This window comes from Mastigoproctus giganteus, chromosome 2 (genome assembly GCF_048544385.1).
Source record: "Mastigoproctus giganteus isolate SK-2022 chromosome 2, ASM4854438v1, whole genome shotgun sequence".
NCBI classification, from domain to species: Eukaryota; Metazoa; Arthropoda; class Arachnida; order Uropygi; family Thelyphonidae; genus Mastigoproctus; species Mastigoproctus giganteus.
In genome coordinates, this window is record NC_143576.1 from 226,776,443 (window position 1) to 226,797,958 (window position 21,516).

The 21,516-nt window shown below is 41.8% G+C and overlaps 1 protein-coding gene across 1 annotated transcript in view; it reads right to left on the reverse strand.

The window, feature by feature from the left end:
• LOC150090200 (calpain-A-like) overlaps positions 1–21,516 on the reverse strand; it is a 65,300-nt gene that overhangs the window by 20,102 nt on the left and 23,682 nt on the right. The window contains exons 3-5 of the mRNA XM_090369012.1: positions 10,130–10,273; positions 5,807–5,938; positions 5,319–5,512 (exon numbers count right to left, since the gene is read on the reverse strand). Of these exons, the coding sequence (XP_090225138.1) occupies positions 5,319–5,512; positions 5,807–5,938; positions 10,130–10,273 (470 nt within the window). The remainder of the gene's footprint in view (positions 1–5,318; positions 5,513–5,806; positions 5,939–10,129; positions 10,274–21,516) is intronic.

Genomic DNA, 21,516 nt, shown 5'->3' on the forward strand with positions numbered 1-21,516 from the left:
AAGCTATCAACTTCCACAACAACAGATGGAAGTTTGTTCCAGCAATCAACAACTCACTAGTTAAAGGCAAACTTCCGCACATCTATTTTGCAACCGTCCTTCCTCAATTTGAAGAGGAAGAATCCCACCAGCATTCAGTGGAAGCCTTTCTTGGTAAAAGCACTCCTTTGTTCCCCTCACCAATCTCTTTGCCCTTCTCTGTACTCGTTCCAGCAGCTCTACATCCTACTGAAAATGATGCCTCTAGTATTCAAGGTGTGGTCTGACCATTGCCTTATACAAGGGAATAATCACCTCCTTATCCCTGCTAGCAAAATTCCTGTATATCATTGACAAGGCTCCATGAGCTACTTTTGCGTCCTTTTTTCACTGCTTAGAAAACTTCGTATATGACTACACAATTACCCCCAGATCTTTTTCATTATCCACTGTCCTGAATGTAGTACCAAACAATTATTACTTTACTCTGCGGCTACTGCTACCCATATGAAGTACTTTGCGTTTGTCAGTGTTAAACTTCTCAGCGCATCTGCCTAACTTTTCTAGATCTTGTTGAAGTAGCAGACCGTCATGCCTGAATGGGCTCAACACGGAACCCTCAGTGGGCTCCACTAATAACATTAGTCCACGAAGAGCAGTGTCCATTGATTACTACTCTTTGTTTTATCCCACTCAATCACACAGGGGTTATATTTCTTCCTCCCCCACACCGATTGGAAAAGCCTAGGATTGAATCCCTTCAATGAGGCCAGCAACTTTTATGGACTTTTCCACTCCCCGTTTCAGTTAGTCGGTCTCAATAGAGTATATTAAGGCCTTCCCTACCCCGGAATCTCAGGTTTTTCGCCCAGGAAAACGGGAAAATCTACTAGAGAACAAACTCCATTTATGGACATACTACACATGGGCAAATGATAGTTCTTGGGTAGCCTTAATATGACACTTTTCTGCAACGTTTAATTTCTGTGATGTTTTATAAGTAAGATAGAACTGTACCAGCCACCTTTAATGATGATAAGACTTCCGCTAGCTGAATATTACCTGGCAGGAAAGTCTCATGAAAGGTCTTTCCTGCATTTAATTTAATAGTATGATTATTTATTTTTGAACTCATTAGAGGGATAGATATGTTAGTGCGCTGTAGGTATCTGTTGTCCTTTATGTTAACTGCTGTTGTTTGTTTGTTTGTTATTTGGTTTTTAGGAGCATTAGCAACTAAGGCCATATTGTTCCGGGGATATGCGGTGGTCATTCCCTGACCTTTCAGCATTCTCCATATTTGGTGGTCACAGGCTCGAACCCTGGTCTAATCAAGAAGCGTGTGCTACCACTGCTGCTCCTGTCCACCTGGCTACGGAGGCGCCCATGTTAATTGCATCATTACATATGATGCACTATGCTACCATTGCAACGCTGCATTATGCCATTACAACGCTGTTTACACAACAGAATAACAGGCAGAAAGGAGAAAAGTTCCCCAAAGCAGCAACAGTAATTTAAAAAGTTCCAGTTCAGTGTTTCAGCTTAGACGGGATTCGATGGAGGGCACTTGGTAACTTACGGTAACTAACTCGTGCCACTTAGTCAACTGGCTGTGGAGATGACATAGTTTATTTGGACGATGTTTTGCGTTTTGTTTACTCTTCACCATGACAACTCTATCTTACAACGATCGGTTACAGGAGGTGACAGAAGCACAAGGCTGTCTGTAATGGGAAAGTTTCTGGTAAATAATCGTTAATAATCAGTGAGAGCATCACTGCCTTGTAGCAATAGTCAGTTGAAGTGATCCATTAAGGCTGGACACGTCGACAATATTCAATGCAAACAATAGCTTGAGTGAAAAAAACCTTTTAACACAGTATTTTTATCATTATTCTGATTCTATGATAGAAGCCTCAATAAACTTCTATTGTAATTGAACTCAAAAAGTAACTAAAGTTAAGAAACACTGCTCTTCATTGAAATTGCTCTCCCTAGAAAGAGTGGATGGATTTACCTTGAAATCTGAATGCATGATTGTAACATATACTGATGTAAACTATTTGTTGATCAGCGCAGTCCGTTACCACCCTGACGTACAGTATTAATCTGAAGGTGCTCTAAAAAAGTGTGTAATAGTAAGCAAGGCAAGAAAAAATAATAATAAAATGGTGAGCGAATGACCCATGAAAGAGTGTGCAATGCCTTTAGCATGCATAGGGCCTTTGTGGATAATTGAATAATCAGAAGCTGGATAGGTAACACGGAAAATTGCTGTCAATATGGGTCGGACGTTAAGGTAACAATGGATACAGGAATGTACTCGCCAGGATATGTCGCCAGGAAGTCACTGTCATCAGAAGAACGTTAGAATTGATTGATTGATTGATTGATTGATTGATTGATTGATTGATTGATTGATTGATTGATTGATTGGGGTTTTTTTGGCGTAACGGCATCTATGGCCATAGTGCGCCACGTTAGAATGGTTGGATCGACTGATCCACCGCCTACTGATAGGAAAGATGTGTCACATTCTTAATATATTCGTTCACTAAAACTGTTGTTGTTGTAGTAGGATTTTAGATGCATCAGAGACTTAGACCATGTTGAATTATATACATTGGGTAGACAGAAATCATGGGATGCGTACCTAGTAACGGGTAGGCCCACCTTCCGTCCGGATAAGGGCAATTACATGGCGAGGCATTGAGTCCGCTAGTTTGCGAAAGCGTTCCACAGGTATTTCCATCAATGTTTGCTGCACTGCTGTCCATAATTCCGTCGCATTCCTGGGTGGAGGATCCAAATCTCGAACGGACCTTTCAACAGCTTCCCAAAGATACTCCACAGTGTTCATGTCCGATGAACGGTGAGGCCATTCCATGGTGGTAAAATCTGCGAAATGCTCTTTGAACCATGTTCTAGTCACTAGGGCTCTGTGAGTTAGGCGCATTGTCCTGCTGGAAGAGTCCATTGCCCTGTGGGTGCACGGTGACCGTGAAGGTATACAGATGGTCTGCCTGGGAGGATGGGCACGTAACTTGGACCGTTCAGAGATGCGTATAGACGTACCAGAGGTCCAACATGTGCCAGTTGAACACGCCCCAGTCCATTACCGACCATCCACCTGCCTAAACAGTTCCTTTTGACATGACGGGTGCATAGCTTCGTGCGGTTTATACCAGATGCGCACCCTCCCGTCCGCTCGAAATAACTGGACATGGGACTCGTCGGGGCAGGAGACCCGTCTCCAGTTATCCAAGATCCAGTGCCGATGTTCTTTCGCCCAGTTGAGGCATAGAGTCCTGTGTTGTGGTGTTAGCAATGGGACTCTGGTGGGTAGGCAGCTCCCATAACCTATTGCTGCTAATGATCGCCTGATTGTCTTGGTGGAGACGTTTCTGGCTACTACCTCGTTGAAGTCGGCGATGATTTGTGGCACTGTCGCTCTCCGGTTGGCTGAAACAATGCGAGACAGACGTTGAAGGCCACGTTCATCAACCACCTTTCTCCGCCCACAGCGCTGTCCACGATGAGCTGTTATTCTGGAAATGGCGTATTCCCGATACACTCTTGATACTGTCGAACGGGTATAGTGCAATTTCTGTAACACCTCTGAGACAGAGTGATCCATGAGTCGGGCACCCACTATCATCCCTCTTTCAAAGCCGATTAACTCACGACGTTTATCCATACTGACATGGAATTACCGTCTACATGAATGCAATGATGCAGTGTACCTATATACCTACCAGCGGTGTGTTCGTCCACTAGCGAGAAGGATTACAGCGTCGCGTTGCCCAGGAGCCAGGTATGACATGAATTTTGTCATTTCAGTGTATATTATGTCTCTAAATTGCATGGCTCATATTGCCTGTTTTTCTCTATGAAAAACCTTTGTCTCCAGGAGAAAAAATCATGCTAACCCTGCCTGAGACTGACTAATTCAGTCACGTTGGGAAAAAAGCCATAAAAATTCACTGACGAGATTCGAACCTGGGTCTTTTTACACGGTGTGGTGAGAACGCTGCTTATTTGCATTGTTCTATAACGAAACATCTGTCACAATGCGACAGATTTCCAAAATCATAACGCAATTGCTGTCTGCGTTTATGTCATAGAGCACGATTAGAATACAAATGCAAGAAGTGGCGTCACATTCTCAATGTTCGTTGCCTCGCCTGCCCTCTCATACAATTTCATCTTCCTGCCTCTGCAGCTTTGGAGAGAGAGCTGCTTGGGGACAAGAAGGATATCGTGTCTCCTTTACTGACTAATCATGCTTCTGTCAAGGATCCAGTGATACACGCCGGAGATAGAGGTAATCCAGCCTGCATGAGGGAGAGGGCAACACTCCGAAGGATGGTGAGCCATCAGTTGTCAGTTGGCTGATTGACAAGACATTATGTTGAAACCATTCTGAAACCAGTATAACTGCTTATTTTGCTTCCTTGACCTGCACGTTCACATACGTATCGCCAATTGAACACATTTGGAATGCATGCATTGGCCTCTTGACATTTGAATTATTCAGCATTCGTTGCTAATACATTTAAATTAGACTTATTACCAAGACAGCAAAAGAACTTAAAATTCATTTGGAATGCTAGATAGTACGTAGATCCCTTGTCAGCTCCGCGTGCCAGGAGTGGCACGTATTTTGGATGATGTATCTGTACGTTATTGTTATTTGGTTTTTTTTTTTTTTTAGGAGCATTAGCAACTAGGGCCATATTGCTCCGGGATATGCGGTGGTCATTCCCTGACCTTTCCGCATCCTCCGTATTTGGTGGTGACGGGCTCGAACCCCGGTCTAATCAAGAAGCGTGTGCTACGTACTGCTGCTCCTTCCCACCTGGCTACGGAGGCGCCGTATCTGTACGGTATTCTAAATGGGTTGCCAGAAGACTGGCTGGAACCGCTTAGTTTAATAAACAAACAAAAGAAAGATCGACGCCTCTCAGCTTCTACCACCATTGCCCAACTGATTGCATATGCATAAAAATCATGGCTCAATGTTCACTGAGTTAACATTCACCTTTTCGACTCCCTATCGTAAAGTTTGGACGCTGTTCATGAAGACCATATTGATGTACATCGTATTTTCGCTTGCAAATAGTGCTGATCTACATTGATGTGACATTCCACTTTTACTTAGAAGCATGCACTCCTTTTTAATTCATATATGAAATTATATGAATTTTTTTTTCGAATAATTTAATGTCTGTTTAACAATCAAAATCACACTACAATAATACTTAATATGAGCTACAGATCAAAACTTTGCAAATTCTTGATGCTGCCTAAATGAAAATAGATAATAATGTACTAACTTGGCATAGGACTTTTCCAGCAGTGCCACCCAAAACTCGCTGGGATCCGAACATCTAGAGAATATGAGTTTTCCGTTCTTAGTAGGCAAGAGATCATCAACGTATACAGTAATCCATTTACCAAAACGCCAAAATCTGAATTCTACTTGTCCTTTGTAGCCCTCTCCATAAAGTGGTTGATTCAGGGGTATTATCTGAAACAAACGAATCCTTCAAAATTATGATGTTAGTGAACACAATTTTAAAGATTTGAGAATTCATAATTTGTGTATCCAAATATATTTTCTTTATGATTCCCTGTACCTTTTTCTTTTTTAAATTAATCTTTAGGTAAATATTAACTCTAGAGTTTAGTAAGACCAAGATCTCACCGAATTTCTTTAATAACAAATAAGACCATCTACTTCTTGGATATCACTATTACCTGTCACACTACACAACAGAACTTTTCGAAAAGTTTCACAATTTCATTGAAAACTTATGCTAACCTGTTGTATGAGATCTGGACGTTGAGCAACAGCAGCGCATGAAGAAAGAAACCAACAATCCGCTAGAATTCCTTGGACGATATCATGCCTACTGACTCCATCAACAAGTAACTTAGGCTGATCTGCTAGTTCCTATGAATGAAAGTGGTAAACATTATATGAATAGAAGATTCATAAGTCTAATAATCACTTTAATATATACACTGAGTGGTTCCTAATACAGGTGTACAGTATACAGATAAAGAGGCCTCATTTTAGAAAGGATGTAGTTCTTCTGGAACGGATGCACAGAATGGCAGCCAGTCTCATGAAGGAAACAGAAGTTGATGCAAACTAGGAGGTTGTCGCAGATCTCTACTCCGAAGAATTTGTTCCATCTCATCCCCATGTGCTCACTCAATTGGATTGAGATCAGGTGAGTGGGAAGAACACCGCAGAAGTGTGAATTTACTGTAATGTTCCTGGACCCAGTTCTGTACAATTGGCCTTATGATATGGCACATTACTTTGTTGGAGGACCCCATTCACAGATCAATGCATTACAGCCATGATGGATTGCGCCTGGTCGAAAACAATTTACAGATAACCCATGACATCCAATTTTGCCCCATTAGTATCAACTGGCCCAATGTGTACCACAAAAACCGCCCCACATCATTGCACCGCCATGAGCCTGCATTTTTTACGAGTCCATACATCCATCTGGCAGGATGGATGTATGGACTCGTGCTTATTTATAGTATCTAGTCCTCCCATCAACGTGAAACATCAGAAATCGAGATTCATCAAACCAAGCAACATTTTATTTTATTTTCTTACTGTCCAGTGTTGGATACCTAAACAAGCTGTAACTAACCGTACATCTTGTTTTTTGCTGAACGAGTAGAATCCGGTTACAGTTCAGCTTGCAGCTTCTGGAGACTAGGCACCTGCGAGGCGATCTGATTGAGGTGTATAAAGCCTTGAATTGATTGAGCAGGCTTAATACTGAGGGGATTCTTTCTCTTGCTCAGATTACAAGCCTGACAGGGCATAGATTCAAACTGAGGAAAGACTGTGATTACCCATCCATGACAACGGTCCGACCAGCTCTGCGTTATGAAACTCCTTTTGGGTTACTGCTGTTGTACCAGGTTGTTATTAAACTAACAAACTAGCTGTAGCCTTTCTCTTTTAACTACACAACCCTTGTCAGCTTCCATTGGTCTCTTTCATCAATTTTATATTTCCGACTACCGGGTACCTATTTGATGGATGTCATTTGGTTATTGGACCAATCTCTAGATACAGTCGTACGTAAAACTCCATAGGGTTGCAGTTTCCTAAGTTTCCTAACACCAGAATATCTGACGCCGATCACCATGCTGCGTTCAAATTCACTTGAATCTGAAGTCTAAGCTATTCTCGCACCGAGTTGCATACAAATGGTATCCTTATATAACTATTCACCTGCTGTATATCGCATGATACAAATACATAATACTGTTACTGAAGGAAAGCTCTATTTCATTAAAAGGGATGCACCTAAGAAAGAGGCCACTCAATATATGTCTCTGTGTCACGGCGGCTCCTGAAACAGCACTCCCAAAGAAAGCTGATTCCTGGTTTCCGTACGTGTCACAAAGATGTGGGCCATTGTCAAGTGCAAGAAATTCTCATTTGAAAAAAAATATATACTGTATATCGTGGAAGCTACTAGACGTTTCATACCTATTAAGAAATAATGTTCAAGGTTTAGGCCTAAATGGTTGTCAAATGAACTAATGAGACTCGTGGCAGAGAAGAAAAATGCATGAAACGCACATAAATTATCAGGTGACACAGAAGCCTATGGCAGATACAAGCTAGTCTGTAATCAAGTCACAAAGGACATTAGGCAAGCGAAGGCAGATTACGAGAAATCATTGGCAAAGGATGCTAAGAAAAACAGCAACCATTTCTTTGCTTATATAGGTAGTGAGGTGATCGCGAGGTGATCTGATAAAGGTGTATAAAGCCTCGAGTGGTTTCAGCATGCTCAATGCTGATGGGATTTTTCCATTTGTTCAGAATAATCACCTGAGAGGGCATAAATTCAAATTGAGGAAATACAGATGTAGGATAGAGGTGCGAAAATTTGCCTTTAGCCAGCGGGTAATTGGTTGGTGGAACAGACGTCCATCCCTTGTTGTGGAAGTTGATAGCCTAAATAGGTTTAAGGCTCAGCTGGACAGGTCGAACGAACGGAGGGGTGAAGAGGAAGTTTTTTTTTTTTTTTTTTTTTTTTTTTTTGGCTGAAGCTGCATAAGCTTGCTTTCTTGCATCATATGCCTCTAGTAATGCTAATGCTAATGCTAATAAACTCTAAAAGGAAGGGGATGAATCAGATTGGTCCACTTCATACCGATTGTTCGACTATTGATTATCCTGCTTAGATAGCAAACAAACTGAATGAGTATTTTGCATCTGCATTCACACATGAGGAATTATTAAGGTTTGAGAATGGCAGAAGGTTATCAAATTGTAGCAGGGTGTTTAATGATTTTGTAATAACTGAGAGCAAAGTGGAGAAGAACTTGTTGAAGTTAAACATAAGAAAGGCACCTGGGATGGATGGGATCTGTCCAGTTATATTAAAGAAGGCAGCAAAGGAAATAAGCAAACTCTTAGCCATAATTATGAGAGCATCCTTGGACTCAGGTGAGGTCCACACGGACTGGAGAAGTGCAAATGTATCCCCAATTCACAAAGGTGGATCGAAGGGTGACACGAGTAATTACAGACCTGTTAGTTTAACTTCTGTTCCGGGTAAAATAATGGAGTCACTGGTTAAAGATGCATTGCAGGATCATCTAGACAAGACTGCAGGAATAATTCAGACACAGCATGGGTTTCTTAAGGGAAAGTCTTGTCTGAAAAATCTGATTGGATACTATTATGTGGTTACAATGGAACTGGATGCAAAAAATGATTTTGATATCATATACTTGGATCTTAGAAAGGCTTTTGAAAGTTTTGCGCATGAAAGACTACTGTACAAATTGGAGGAGAATGGTATTAAGGGTAAGTTGCTACAATGGATAAAAGGATGGTTGAATGGGAGAAGACAGAGGGTGGTAATTAATGGGTGCTGCTCTTCGTGGACTAATGTTATTAGTGGAGTCCCACAGAGTTCAGTGTTGGGTCCTCTGTTGTTTTGTATATTTATCAATGATATTGATGAAGGTATATCAGGCTTAGTGTCGAAGTTTGCAGATGATACAAAGGTTGGCAGTGTTGTTAATGATAATAACTGCATTGTGCTACAGCAACAGGATCTAGATAATTTCTGCAGATGGGCTAAGAAGTGGCAACTGAAGTTTAACCTTGACAAATGCAAAGTACTGCATATGGGTAGAAGTAACCCCAGAGAAACGTACCAACTGTGTGGTACTACACTTAAGGTGGTAGAAAATGAAAAAGACCTGGGAGTAATTGTGCAGTCAGATATGAAGTTTTCTGAGCGATGCAGACAGGCTGCCAGAGCAGGTAATGGGGTTTTCTCAATGATCAGGGAAAAGGAGGTGATTATCAATTAGCAATGGTCAGGCCACGCCTCAGTACTGCGTACATGTCTGGAGGCCTCATTTTAGGAAGGATGTAGATTTGCTTGAGCGTGTACAGAGAAGTGCAACAAGATTGGTGAGGGGAATGAAGGGATCCTCTTACCAAGAGAGGCTTAAGTACTGCAAATTGCAGCGGCTGGAGACTAGTCACCTGCGAGGTGATCTGATTGAGGTATATAAGGCGTTGAATGGGATAAGCACGCTGAATTCTGATGGGATCCTTCCACTTGTTCAGATTACGAATCTAAGGGGGCATAAATTCAAATTAAGAAAAGACAGATGTAGAATAGATGTGCGGAAATTTTCCTTTAGCCAGCGGGTGGTTAATTGCTGGAACAAACTTCCATCTGTCGTCGTGGAAGTTGATAGGTTGAATAAATTTAAGGAGGAACTGGACAAACATTTAGAAGGAATTGTTTTGTAATTTTTTTTTTTTTTTTTTTTGCTGAAGCTGCACAAGCTCATACGCTTGCTTTCTTTCATTACATGCATCTATTACTATTACTATTACAATTACTATTACTATTACTATATATGATATATAATTGGTCAATCTGGGGAGGTAGGTAAAGGAAATAGCCATTACCTTCCTTGGAAAAGCAATGCATAATGCACTATTTCTGCAGAATACTAATCTGCAGTCCACAACATACCCTTTAACGTAAAATCTGTAAAAGCAATTTGTTAGAACTATTTCCATAACTGAATAAAATACAAACATGCACGTAATTGCACTTACATGTGGCCTCTTCCAACTAATTTTTCCTTGTACTAATTTTCGTGTATGGAATATAGAGGACGTTGCAGGAGGAAACATGGAATCAATGAAAAACCCATCATCATGGCTAATGAGTTCGGTAGAAGAATGAGAAGATTCATCCCCCTGTAAAATAATAAATAGAACATTTACTATTTAAAAGACAGCATCCAAAAATAAATATTAATTTTGACTCTTAATATTAATTAATCCATTTAATATTAAGAAACAGCATCCAAAAACTCCACCAGGGAAATAATGATTTTGTGATAACTGAGAGCAAAGTGGAGAAGAAATTGTTGAAGATAAACAATCAAAAGGACACCTGGGGTACACGGGTCCTATCCAATTATATTAAGGGAGGCAGCAAAGGAGGCATGAAACTCTTAACCATTATTATGAAAGCACCTTTTGATTCAGGGGAGGCACAAACGTCTCTCCAATTCACAAAGGAGGATAAAAGGGTGACACGAGTAATTACAGATCAGTTAGTTGAAGTTCTGTTCAAGGGAAAATAATGGAATCTCTGGTTGCAGGAATGCCTTTATACTGCAGACACAGCATGGATTTAAGGGGCGATCTTGTCCTACCATCTGATTGGATACTATGATGCGGTAACAAAGGAACTAGATGAAAAAAAAATAATTTTAATATCATATACTTGGATTTCAATAAAGATTTTGATACTGTTGCACATAAAAAACTGCTGGACAAGTTGGAACAGTGTGGAATTAAGGGCAAGTTTCTGCTATAGCGGCCTCCGTAGCCGAGTGGGCAGGAGCGGGAGTGCAGTAGCACACGCTCTTTGAGTAGACCGGGGTTCAAGCCCCTGCCTGCTGAATACGGTCGATCTGCCAACCCGCACTGGACCAGCGTGGCAGATTATGGTCCATTTCCCTCAGCATGAATTGTTGAGGAGGCTTCCACCCTGCAGTGGGTTGATAATGGCTGCACTTTACTTTTCTGCTATAGCAATTCAAAGATCCTGGCCAAAGGGTTAATCAATAATCTCTATTATTAAAGACGGGTCGGTGAATATAGGGATCAGCTTATTTCCATATTTGTGGGCATGTGCTCATGGTACATCTGTTGTGGAAACTCATTAGCAATAAAGATAAATTTACACTGTCCAAAAAAAAGAATGGCCCACTGCACTGTGATACAGTCTCTCTCTCTCTCTCTCTCTCTCTCTCGTACACACACGCGCACAGAGTAATTCAGATAGATTTTTTTTTTTTTTTTTTGGCTGGTGCATCATTAGCCTCAGGCTTTCTTGCACCATATGCTAATAACAATAAAACTCATTAAAATCTTGTTAATAACATAAACTCAATTTCTGTTTGGGAACTTTAGAATGTTAACATGATTTATCTTAACATGTAACATTATCAAACCAGTTTCAAGGAAACGGGTTTGATAAAGTAAAATAGATTAATAAAATTCATATGAAGTGTGATTACACAGGGCCGGCGAAGCGAGCCTGCAGAGCCTGCATTGCAGGCGGACGCCACTACAAGGTGGGGCCCTTTCGAAGTGTTAGTGTGAAGTTTAGTATGTTTGGGGACGCCCGCCTTGCAATGCAGGGGCGCCCATTTCAGCTTTGCACCCGGGCGACGTCCAGCCTAGCGCCCGCCCTGTGATTACAAATAATGAGAATGAATTTCGCATGTGGCCTTAGAAGCAGAGCTGGAGCGAAGTTGATTATACCAACTGTACGACATTCAGCAGTTCGCACTATAGGTATAATCACCATCCTCCCCATTCCTGATGAAAAACACTTCAGTTTGAGTCCCGTCGATGATGTAAAGAATTTTTATGGCCTTTTTCACAACGTGGCTGAGTTAGTCGGTCTCAGGCGAGGATTGCATGATTTTTATATATATATATATATATATATATATATATATACACAATACTATACAGTAAATAATAATAATATATATATATATATATATATATATATATATATATATATATATATATATATATCCTGCTACAACAACAACAACAACAACAACAGCGATGGTGGAATGATTTTTCTCCCGGAAACTCGGGTTTTTCATCCAACAAAACAGCAAATTGAGGGCAGAACATACGCAATTTACAGACATAATACATCGGCCCAATATGGCGAGAGAGAGAAAATCTTTATTGCAACTAAATTAATACAATGTATATATGTAGATTTAAGTAAAGTTGCAATTGTCCCATCACGGCCAACGACCAGGGGCTCACATGGATAATAGATAATGCTCACATCAGGATATATGATGGATAATGCACATTCTAATATTGAAGATGTAACATGTAAACATGTCATTACACTTCCTCACATTACACAGTATTAACTATATTTACAAGTGACATCGTCCGGTTATATTTACAATAAAATTTACAATCAAATATGTCATTTACAATTTTATTTACAATAAAATATATAATATATATGAATGGCACTTCTCTGTCAAACTAGTTCTGTCGTGGCACAGGATAGCTTGGCAGATGGTGTGGAGGATGCACGAACTTGTTCTCATTAGATTCTGGGATTGGAGCGAGCTGCTAATATTTCTTTCCTGTAGGTTTTATTGCTGCAAAACGTCTGAAGGTCAGCGTCGAGGTGCTGTACTTCCGGTAGCATTTGGTTTGGGAGGAAGTGGTCTGAGATATGAAGCCTCCGATTCCTCGAGCGGAGCATCGGGGTTGACTGAAGTTCTGGCTTGGGTATTCGCCAGTAACACGAATCCCAAATGGACGGTGTTGAGATCTGGCCCGTGATCATTTTAACTGTAGCTATCAGTCGTTGTATTTCAATGATGTCAGGGAGTCGCTGCATCCCCAGTGAGGTAGCTAAAGCTGTAGTTCTGTCCTGTGGTGGGAGACAAGCTTTCCAGTTAGCCCATTTAAGTAGCCAGAATTCTGCAGCGAGGATTGGTTTCTTCGTTGTAGTAGCTGCTGATGCCCACACTTCAGCAGCATAGAGTGGAGAATAAACTACTGTACTGTTCTGATATATTTCTTAATTATACGAGGCTCCTTAACATAAATAAGTTGTTGTTCAGCTAGCCATCGGAGAGAGGCTGCTCTGGAAGTGAGCTTGTCTACATGATCATGAAACCGGAGTTTTGGATCAAATACTATTCCCAAATCCACATGTGTAGGGATGGCAGATATTACAGTTCCATCGAGTGTTGGGGCTATTATTGTAGGGGTTGATCTGAGAGAGAACACCATTAGTTTTGTTTTTTGTGGGTTGATTGAGAGTCCATACTGTTTGAGGTAAGAGGCGACGTTGATGAGACTATCATTAATGCTTGCTGTAGCTTCAAGGTGATTGTTTGAAGCAATAGGCGTTAGAATTTTTATATCATCTGCATAGGTGATGATTTTCTCATTGTTACGGACAAGAGGTGCAATGATGGCTGTAAATAATAAACCAGATAAGACTCCTCCTTGCGGAACACCAGCAGAAATTGCCTTCTTGTGCGATTGTGCATAGGCGTCGACTTGTAGTACCCTATCATAGAGGAGTGAAGCTATGAACCAGAGGATATTACCTAAGTTTCTGACGCGCCTAAAACCCTGCAACAACCAACCAACTCCGAATAATCTTTGGTTGTGTTTAAAAATAAAACTTGACCTTAAAGGACAAAATATATTCTAACATTTAGAATATTCAATAAATGTGACTAAGTCCATTCTAAAACAGGAATTCCAAAAATGTTTTAAACTGGTGGCAGTAGCATTAGAACGAGTAAATAGCCTTCCAAAATGACTACTTTAAAAATAATAACATTTGTTTGAATTAATTCGGGGACATTTATTTAAAATTCAACTTTATTGTAGTCAGAGCTATTACGTTTAAAGCTTACGTTTGAATGCTAGCCTTCAATACACGAACTTCAAAAACAAGATGATAGTAACGGGCCGTTCAGGAAGATATTTTTAGTGTCGATAAAATAATAAAAAATACGAATTAAAAATACGAGGGGGATATCAAAAAGTCGTACCCTTACCTAGAAATAATAGCCCTAGAAAGGTGAAACTTCGCAGGAACTTTAATCCTTTTCTATGTACTCTCCATGTACAGTAACACATTTCTCCCATCTATGGATCAGTTGTTTAATGCCTTGATCATAGAAGCCCCGCACTTTTTTTGCCTGAAACCACGATTCCCCTTCATTGATGACTTCCTGAGACGATTCAAAGCGGCATCTACGCATGTCTTTGACATGTCTTTAATCTCCGGATCATACTGGTAAACCCAGCTTTCCTCATTTGTCACCAACCAATCAAAAAAGTTCTCAACATCCGCATTACACAAATCGAACTTTTGGCGAGAACACTGTATTCGACATTGCTTCTGCAAAGGCGTTAGCAATCTTGGAACCCATCGTGCGGAGACCTTAGACATATGTAGATAGCAACGTAAAATGCTGTGGACAGACCCATAACTAATTCCCACTGCATTTGAGACGAAATGAATTGTCAAACGTCTGTTACTCAGAACCAGCTGTTCAACTTTTGCTACCATCTCATTGTCTGTGGATGTTGATGGCCTTCCTTCTCTTGGCTAGTCAAAGACACTTGCACGACCACACTGGAACTCCCGTTTCCACTTTTTTACAGTGTCATAGCATGGACAATTCTGTCCATACACAGTTTTCATTTCTTCGTCAATTTCCTGGGCTTTCTTGCCCCGCAAATGCAGGGACTTGATCACTGCTCGATGCTCCACTTTGTCAACCATAGCGTCCTTCCTCAGATTCCGGGCTCCACCTCTGGTGTACGATCACCTACGGGAATGAAATTTCAAATGTTAGTTATCGAATATGTAGACAACGTACATTAAGAACGACATTTCCCTACTGATGTTTTATCTAGGTAAGGGTACGAACTTTCTGATACCCCCTCGTATTTATAAATTCGATTTCCAGTACTGAAAGTTGTTTTAAACTAAAATCTACGCACCTTGTAAGATGGCACTGATCTCATTCTCCGTGTGAACATTCTATGGATTAAGGTAATATTCTGGACAGTGCACTCCTATCATCACTCACACTTTTAATTATACGGGGCTGGAAGGCCATAATCCGTCTAAAGCAATGAAAGAAAAATAAAAGGATAGCAAGCTAAACAGAGTAATTGCGAAAATATGCACCATATCTATGGCAAATAGTGTTCACGTTTGTTTGTAAAAACTTAGAAAAAACACAAAAAAAAAATTTACAGCTGATTTTCAAAGAAATTTTTATCATTAAAATTAGGTATTATTAAGCTAAAGAATATTGATTAGAAATTTCCGTGTCCTACTTAATAAAGACAGCTGGAGAGTAATATTTCGTTTTCTATAATCATTCTTCACTTATCCGAATATTTTGTTCTGAAATTTATAACTAAAACTTTTCTAGCTACTCATCTAGTTAACTCTTTTAAGAGTTCTGCCTGATATGTTTACCATATTGGCATATGGTAAACACGAAGGATATAAATGATACACTTTAATTTATTTATGGAAAGGTTTAAAGGCACCGGAGCTTTTTGTTCATAACAGTATAATTTTATTTGTCTGCAGAAGTATGTGTTGACTGGCTAAATTATATGTTGGGCTGACTGAAAAACTCAGAAGAATTCAAAGGGGAAATCCGTCTCTGTTCGCCTGAGATCAGCTAAGCACAGCCTCGATTGAAGAGGCCCTTAATAAGTCCTTTGGTCTATGACTGGATTTGAAGACTTCAAGACGAGTGACCTATGCTGCTACGGAGTATGGTGCACCAACATCTATTGCTGTACATTCCCGATTTTTGATTCTATTATGGCCTTACACGTGATTTGTCCAAACAAAACTGTGGCTTGCTTACGATGTTCCAGGTAAAACCAACGAGCAGATCCGAAATCTGTTTTACGCAAATTCCTGTGGTCTGAAATCACTCCACCAATCCTCCTTCAGATCTGCTGAACTGGTTTCCAGATATTTGTAAATGACACTTTTACTGTCTGCAGATTCATTTATATCATTTTTCTACCGCACTGCCTTCTAAAACATTTGCATGACCATATATGCAGCGTATACATTATATCTTTAATGTATCCAATAAATGTAGCTCTTTCTCTCAGCACAGGGGTTTCACTTGCTATCCTTCCACACCAGCAGGATTCTGAGTGGCTATGAACTGTTAAAAAGCCTACGTTCGAGTTGCGTATAGAGGAAAAGGAGTCTCCTGGACTCTTTTTCACACTGTAAAAAATTAGTTGGTCTCGGGAAAGGGTTGCATGGTTATTCTTTTCAAAAAATTGGGCTTTTCATCCAAACAAAATCACGCCCACAGTAGAATACATCATTATTATTATTATCATTATTATTGCTCTTATATTATTTCTCCCTGATTGAGAGTTCCACCTTGTGACGAGTATTGCTACTAAGTACACAGGGTGGTTGTTGTTATGTCTGGTGTTACTGTTGGTCGAGGAACTCTCTGACTATCCTACAGGTGTTCAGGATTGCAACTTTCTGGAGTTCCTTGTAGGTGTTCTCTGGGAGACCTATTGCTGCTAGGCTGCTATGTAGAGTCTTTGGTATCATACCGGTGGTTGACACGATAATCGGGATGGTTGATACTTCTTGCATATGCCACATCTCCTTGATCTCATGTCTCAGGTTCGTGTACTTCCTAATTTTTTCCTCATGAGTTTTCTGGACATTGCTAGTTTTGAGCACTACTATGTCAATCAGATAGGTAGCCTTTTCCATCTTGTCCACAAGGGTTATGTCCGGTCTGTTGTGCGGGGTGGTCTTATCCGTTATTATGGCGCTGTCCCAGTACAGCTTGTGGGTTCGGGTTTCTAGTACTGCCTGGGGTTCGTACTTGTAGTGTGGTACACTTTCTTTGGTCAACTGGTATTTCCTGGCTAGCTTCTGATGTATTATCCTGGCTACCTGGTCGTGTCTATGAGTGTACTCAGTCTGGGTGATTACCTTGCACCCCACGGTGATGTGTTGAATCGTTTCTGAAGCCAGGTGGCATCGTCGACATATGTCACCTGACATTCCGGGCTCCTTTGCGATGTATTTTCTGTAGTTTCTGGTGTTGATTACCTGGTCTTGGATGGCCAGCATGAATCCTTCAGTCTCGGGGAAGAGCGTCCCGCTTGTGAGCCATGCATTGGAAGCAATGTTATCGATGTGATCTTGATAGAGGTCATTGTAGTGTCTTCTTTGCCCATCTTTCTATCTTCGTTTCCTCTCCCGTTTGGGCGGGAGGGGTTTCCTCGCTTAGGTTGAGTGGAGTATACCACATCTATCTTCCTTATGGCCTGGTGGAGTGGTGCTGTGTTGTTCTCGAAGTAATCCTTCAGGCTAACTATCGCTGTTTTCTGTTGTTCTGTCAGGTCTATCAGGCCCCTTCCTCCCTCTTTGCGAGGTATTGTTATTCTCTCCACTGCTGACTTCGGGTGGTGTTGGCGACTCTTGGTCATCATTGTCCTTGTCTTTCGCAAGATATCTTCTAGTTCGGTGTTAGCCCAATCTATGACCCCGAATGTGTATGTTATAACTGGAGCTGCATAGGTGTTTATGGCTTTAACTATGTTCCCTCCGTTCCATTTTGCTTTCAGCAAGCTTCTGAGTCTCTGATGATATTTTTCAGTCAGGCACTTCTTGATTTCCTTGTGTTCCAACTACTCAGCCTGTATCATCCCTAGGTATTTGTAGGTCTCTCCTTCTGCCATAGCTTCGATCTCTTTACCAGTCAGCAGCTGGTAGTTACAGCCATCCAATTTTCCCTGGTGCAGTGTGTGAGTCTTGCATTTTTCTAGACCAAATGCCATCCTGATGTCCTTGGTGAATTCTTCGGTGATCCGGAGTAGTTGCTGGAGTTGCTTCTCGGTTGTCGCATAGAGCTTGACGTCATCCATGTACATCAGCTGGGATGAGGGTGTACAGGTTCTTTCTTCCTTCTTTGAGGTTATATCCATACTTGCTAGCGTTGAGCATGGTGGATAGCGGGTTGAGTGCTAGACAGAACCATAGTGGGCTCAGAGAATCTCCCTGAAAGATTCCTCTTCTAATGGGGATTGGCCTGGTTGTGATGTTCTCGACCTTAATGGTGATACTCCATTTCGCCATTGTTGCTTCTAGGAAGTTTGTCATTATCTGATTGACCTTGTAGATCTTCAGGGTCTCTATTAGCCAGCTATGAGGTACGAAGTCGAAGGCCTTGCGGTAATCAATGTAGGCCGTGTATAGGTTGCGGTGCTTCTTGAAGGCTTGCTCCATAACTGCGGCATCTTTGGTTAATTGCTCCTTGTATCCTTTGCTCAGCCGCTTGCATCCTTTCTGCTGTTCGGCCATTATGTTCTGACTCTCTAAGTGGTCAGTTATCTTCTTAGTTATCCAGCTGGTCAGGATCTTGTACATCGTCGGGAGGCATTTGATTGGCCTGTATTTCGCCGGGTTTCTTGTATCTTCATCTTTAGGCTTCAGATATGTGACTCCTTCAGTGAGGAACTTCTGGATTGTCTCCGGGTACCTTATCATTCGAGTGAACTGCTCTGCTAGGTGCTTGTGTGTGCAGGTGTGCGTCTTGTACCAGTAGTTGTGCATGTTATCAATTTCCGGGGTTCGCCAATTGTGGGTGTTCCTGATCGACTGCTTTACTTCTTTTCTAATCTCCCACTCTCTTATCTTTTATATGTCCTTCGTTTTCTTCCGTTCTACTTCTATCCAAGGTGCTTTGCTGTTATGTCTTACTTCACTGCTCCAGATATTTCCCCAGAACTCTTCGATCGTCTTCTTCTCGGGTGGTCCGTTTCCTGCTTTCTGATCTTCACCCGATTTCCTGTAGAAAGCTCTCTGGTCCTCATCAAAGATTCGCTTGTTTATTTTCCGCTGGGAGCTCTCTTTGTATCGGTGTAGTCTCTTGCTGGGTGCGACGAGGTTCTTCTTCAGTGTGTCTTATTATTATTATTATTATTATTATTATTATTATTTCACTTATATTATTTCTCCGTGATTGGGGGTTCCACCTCGTGATGGGCATTGCTACCAAGTACACAGGGTGGTTGTTGTTATGTCTGGTATTACTGTTGGTCGAGGAACTCTTTGACTATCCTACAGGTGTTCAGGATTGCGACTTTCTGGAGTTCCTTGTAGGTGTTCGCTGGGAGACCTATTGCTGCTAGGCTGTTATGTAGGGTCTTTGGCACCATACGTGTGGTCGACACGATGATCGGGATGGTCGTTACTCGTTGCATATGCCACATCTCTTTGATCTCCTGTCTTAGGTTCGTGTATTTCCTGATTTTTCCCCATGGGTTTTCTGCAGGTTGCCAGTATTGGGAACCGCTATATCAATCAGATAGGTAGTCTTTTCCTTCTTGTCCACAAGGGTTATGTCCGGTCTGTTGTGCGGGATGGTCTTATCCGTTATTATGGCGCGATCCCAGTACAGCTTGTGGGTTCGGGGTCTCTAGTACTGCCAGGGGTTCGTACTTGTAATATGGTACACTTTCTTTGGTCAACTAGTATTTCCTCGCTAGCTTCTGATGTATTATCCTGTCTACCTGGTCGTGTCTATGAGTGTACTCAGTCTGGGTGATCACCTTGCACCCGCGGTGATGTGTTGGATCGTTTCTGAGACCAGGTGGCATCGTCGACATGTATCATCAGACACTCCGGGCTCCTTGGCGATGTATTTTCTATAATTTCTGGTGTTGATTACCTGGTCTTGGATGGCGAGCATGAATCCTTCAGTCTCGGGGAAGAGCGTCCCGCTTGTGAGCCATGCAATGGAACCAGTTTTATCTATGTGATCTTGATGAAGATCATTGTAGTGTCTGCCATGGAGTGTCTTCTCTGCCCATCTTTCTAGCTTCGTTTGTACCTCTTGGTTGAAGGGAGACTCCTCGCTTAGGTTGAGCGGGATATACCGCTTGTCGATCTTCCTTATGGCCTGGTGGAGTGCTGCTATGTGTTTCTGGAAGTAATCCTTCAGGTTAACTATCGCTGTCTTCTGTTGCTCAATGAGGTCTATCAGTTCCCTTCCTCATTCTTCCCGGGCAATTGTCAGTCTCTCCACAGCTGACTTCGCGTGGTGTTGGCGGCTCTTGGTCATCATTGTCCTTGTCTTTCTCATGATATACTCCGGCTCGGTGTTAGTCCAATCTGTGACTCCGAAGGAGTATGTTAGTACTGGGACTGCATAGGTGTTTATGGCTTTAACTGTGTTCCCTCCATTCAGCTTTGCTTTCAGCAGGTTTGTGAGCCTCTGATGGTATTTTTCGGTCAGGCAGGCCTTAATTTCCTTGTGCTGTAACTGCTGAGCCTGCATCATCCCCAAGTATTTGTAGGCCTCTCCCTCTGCCATGGCTTCGATCTCTTTACCAGTCTTCAGCTGGTAGTTTCGCTTGATTAATTTTCCGTGGTGCAATCCGTGGGTCTTGCATATGTCTAGACCAAATTCCATCCTAATATCATTGCTGAATTCTTTGGTGATCTGGAGTAGTTGCTGGAGGTGCTTCCCGCGTAGAGCTTGATGTCATCCATGTACATTAGGTGGGTGAGGTTGTACAGGTTCTTCCTTCCTTCTTTGAGGTTATATCCGTACTTGCTACTGTTGAGCATGGTTGATAGCGGGTTAAGTGCTAGACAGAACCACAATGGGCTTAGGGCATCTCCCTGAAAGATTCCTCTCCTGATGGGGATTGCCCTGGTTGTGATGTTTTCGACCTTAATGGTGATATTCTATTTCGCCATAGTTTCTCCTAGGAAGTTTGTCACTATCGGATTGACTTTGTAGATCTTCAGTGCTTCTATTAGCCAGCTATGTGGCACGGAGTCGAAGGCCTTGCGGTAATCGATGTAGGCTGTGTATATGTTGCGGCGCTTCTTGTAGGCTTGCTCCATAACCGCAGCATCTATGGTTAATTGCTCCTTGTATCCTTTGCTCAGCCCCTTGCATCCTTTCTGCTGTTCGCCCATTATATTCTGGCTCTCCAAGTGGTCTGATATCTTCCTGGTTATGCAGCTGGTCAGGATCTTGTACATTGTTGGGAGGCAGGTGATTGGCCTATATTTCGCCAGGTTTCTTGTATCTTCGTCTTGAGGCTTCAGATATGTGATTCCTTGAGTGAGAAACGTCGGGATTGTCTCTGGGTGCCTTATCATTCGGGTGAACTGCTCTGCCAGGTGCTTGTGAGTGCGTGAGCTTCTCGTACCAGAAGTTGTGGACGTTAGCTATTCCTGGAGTTCGCCAGTTGTGAGAGTTCTTGATCGTTGAATCTCCCACCCTCTCATTTCTTGTACGTCCTTGGTTTTCTTGCGTTCTAGTTCTATCCAGGTGGCTCGGCTGCTATGTTTACTTCCCTGCTCCATA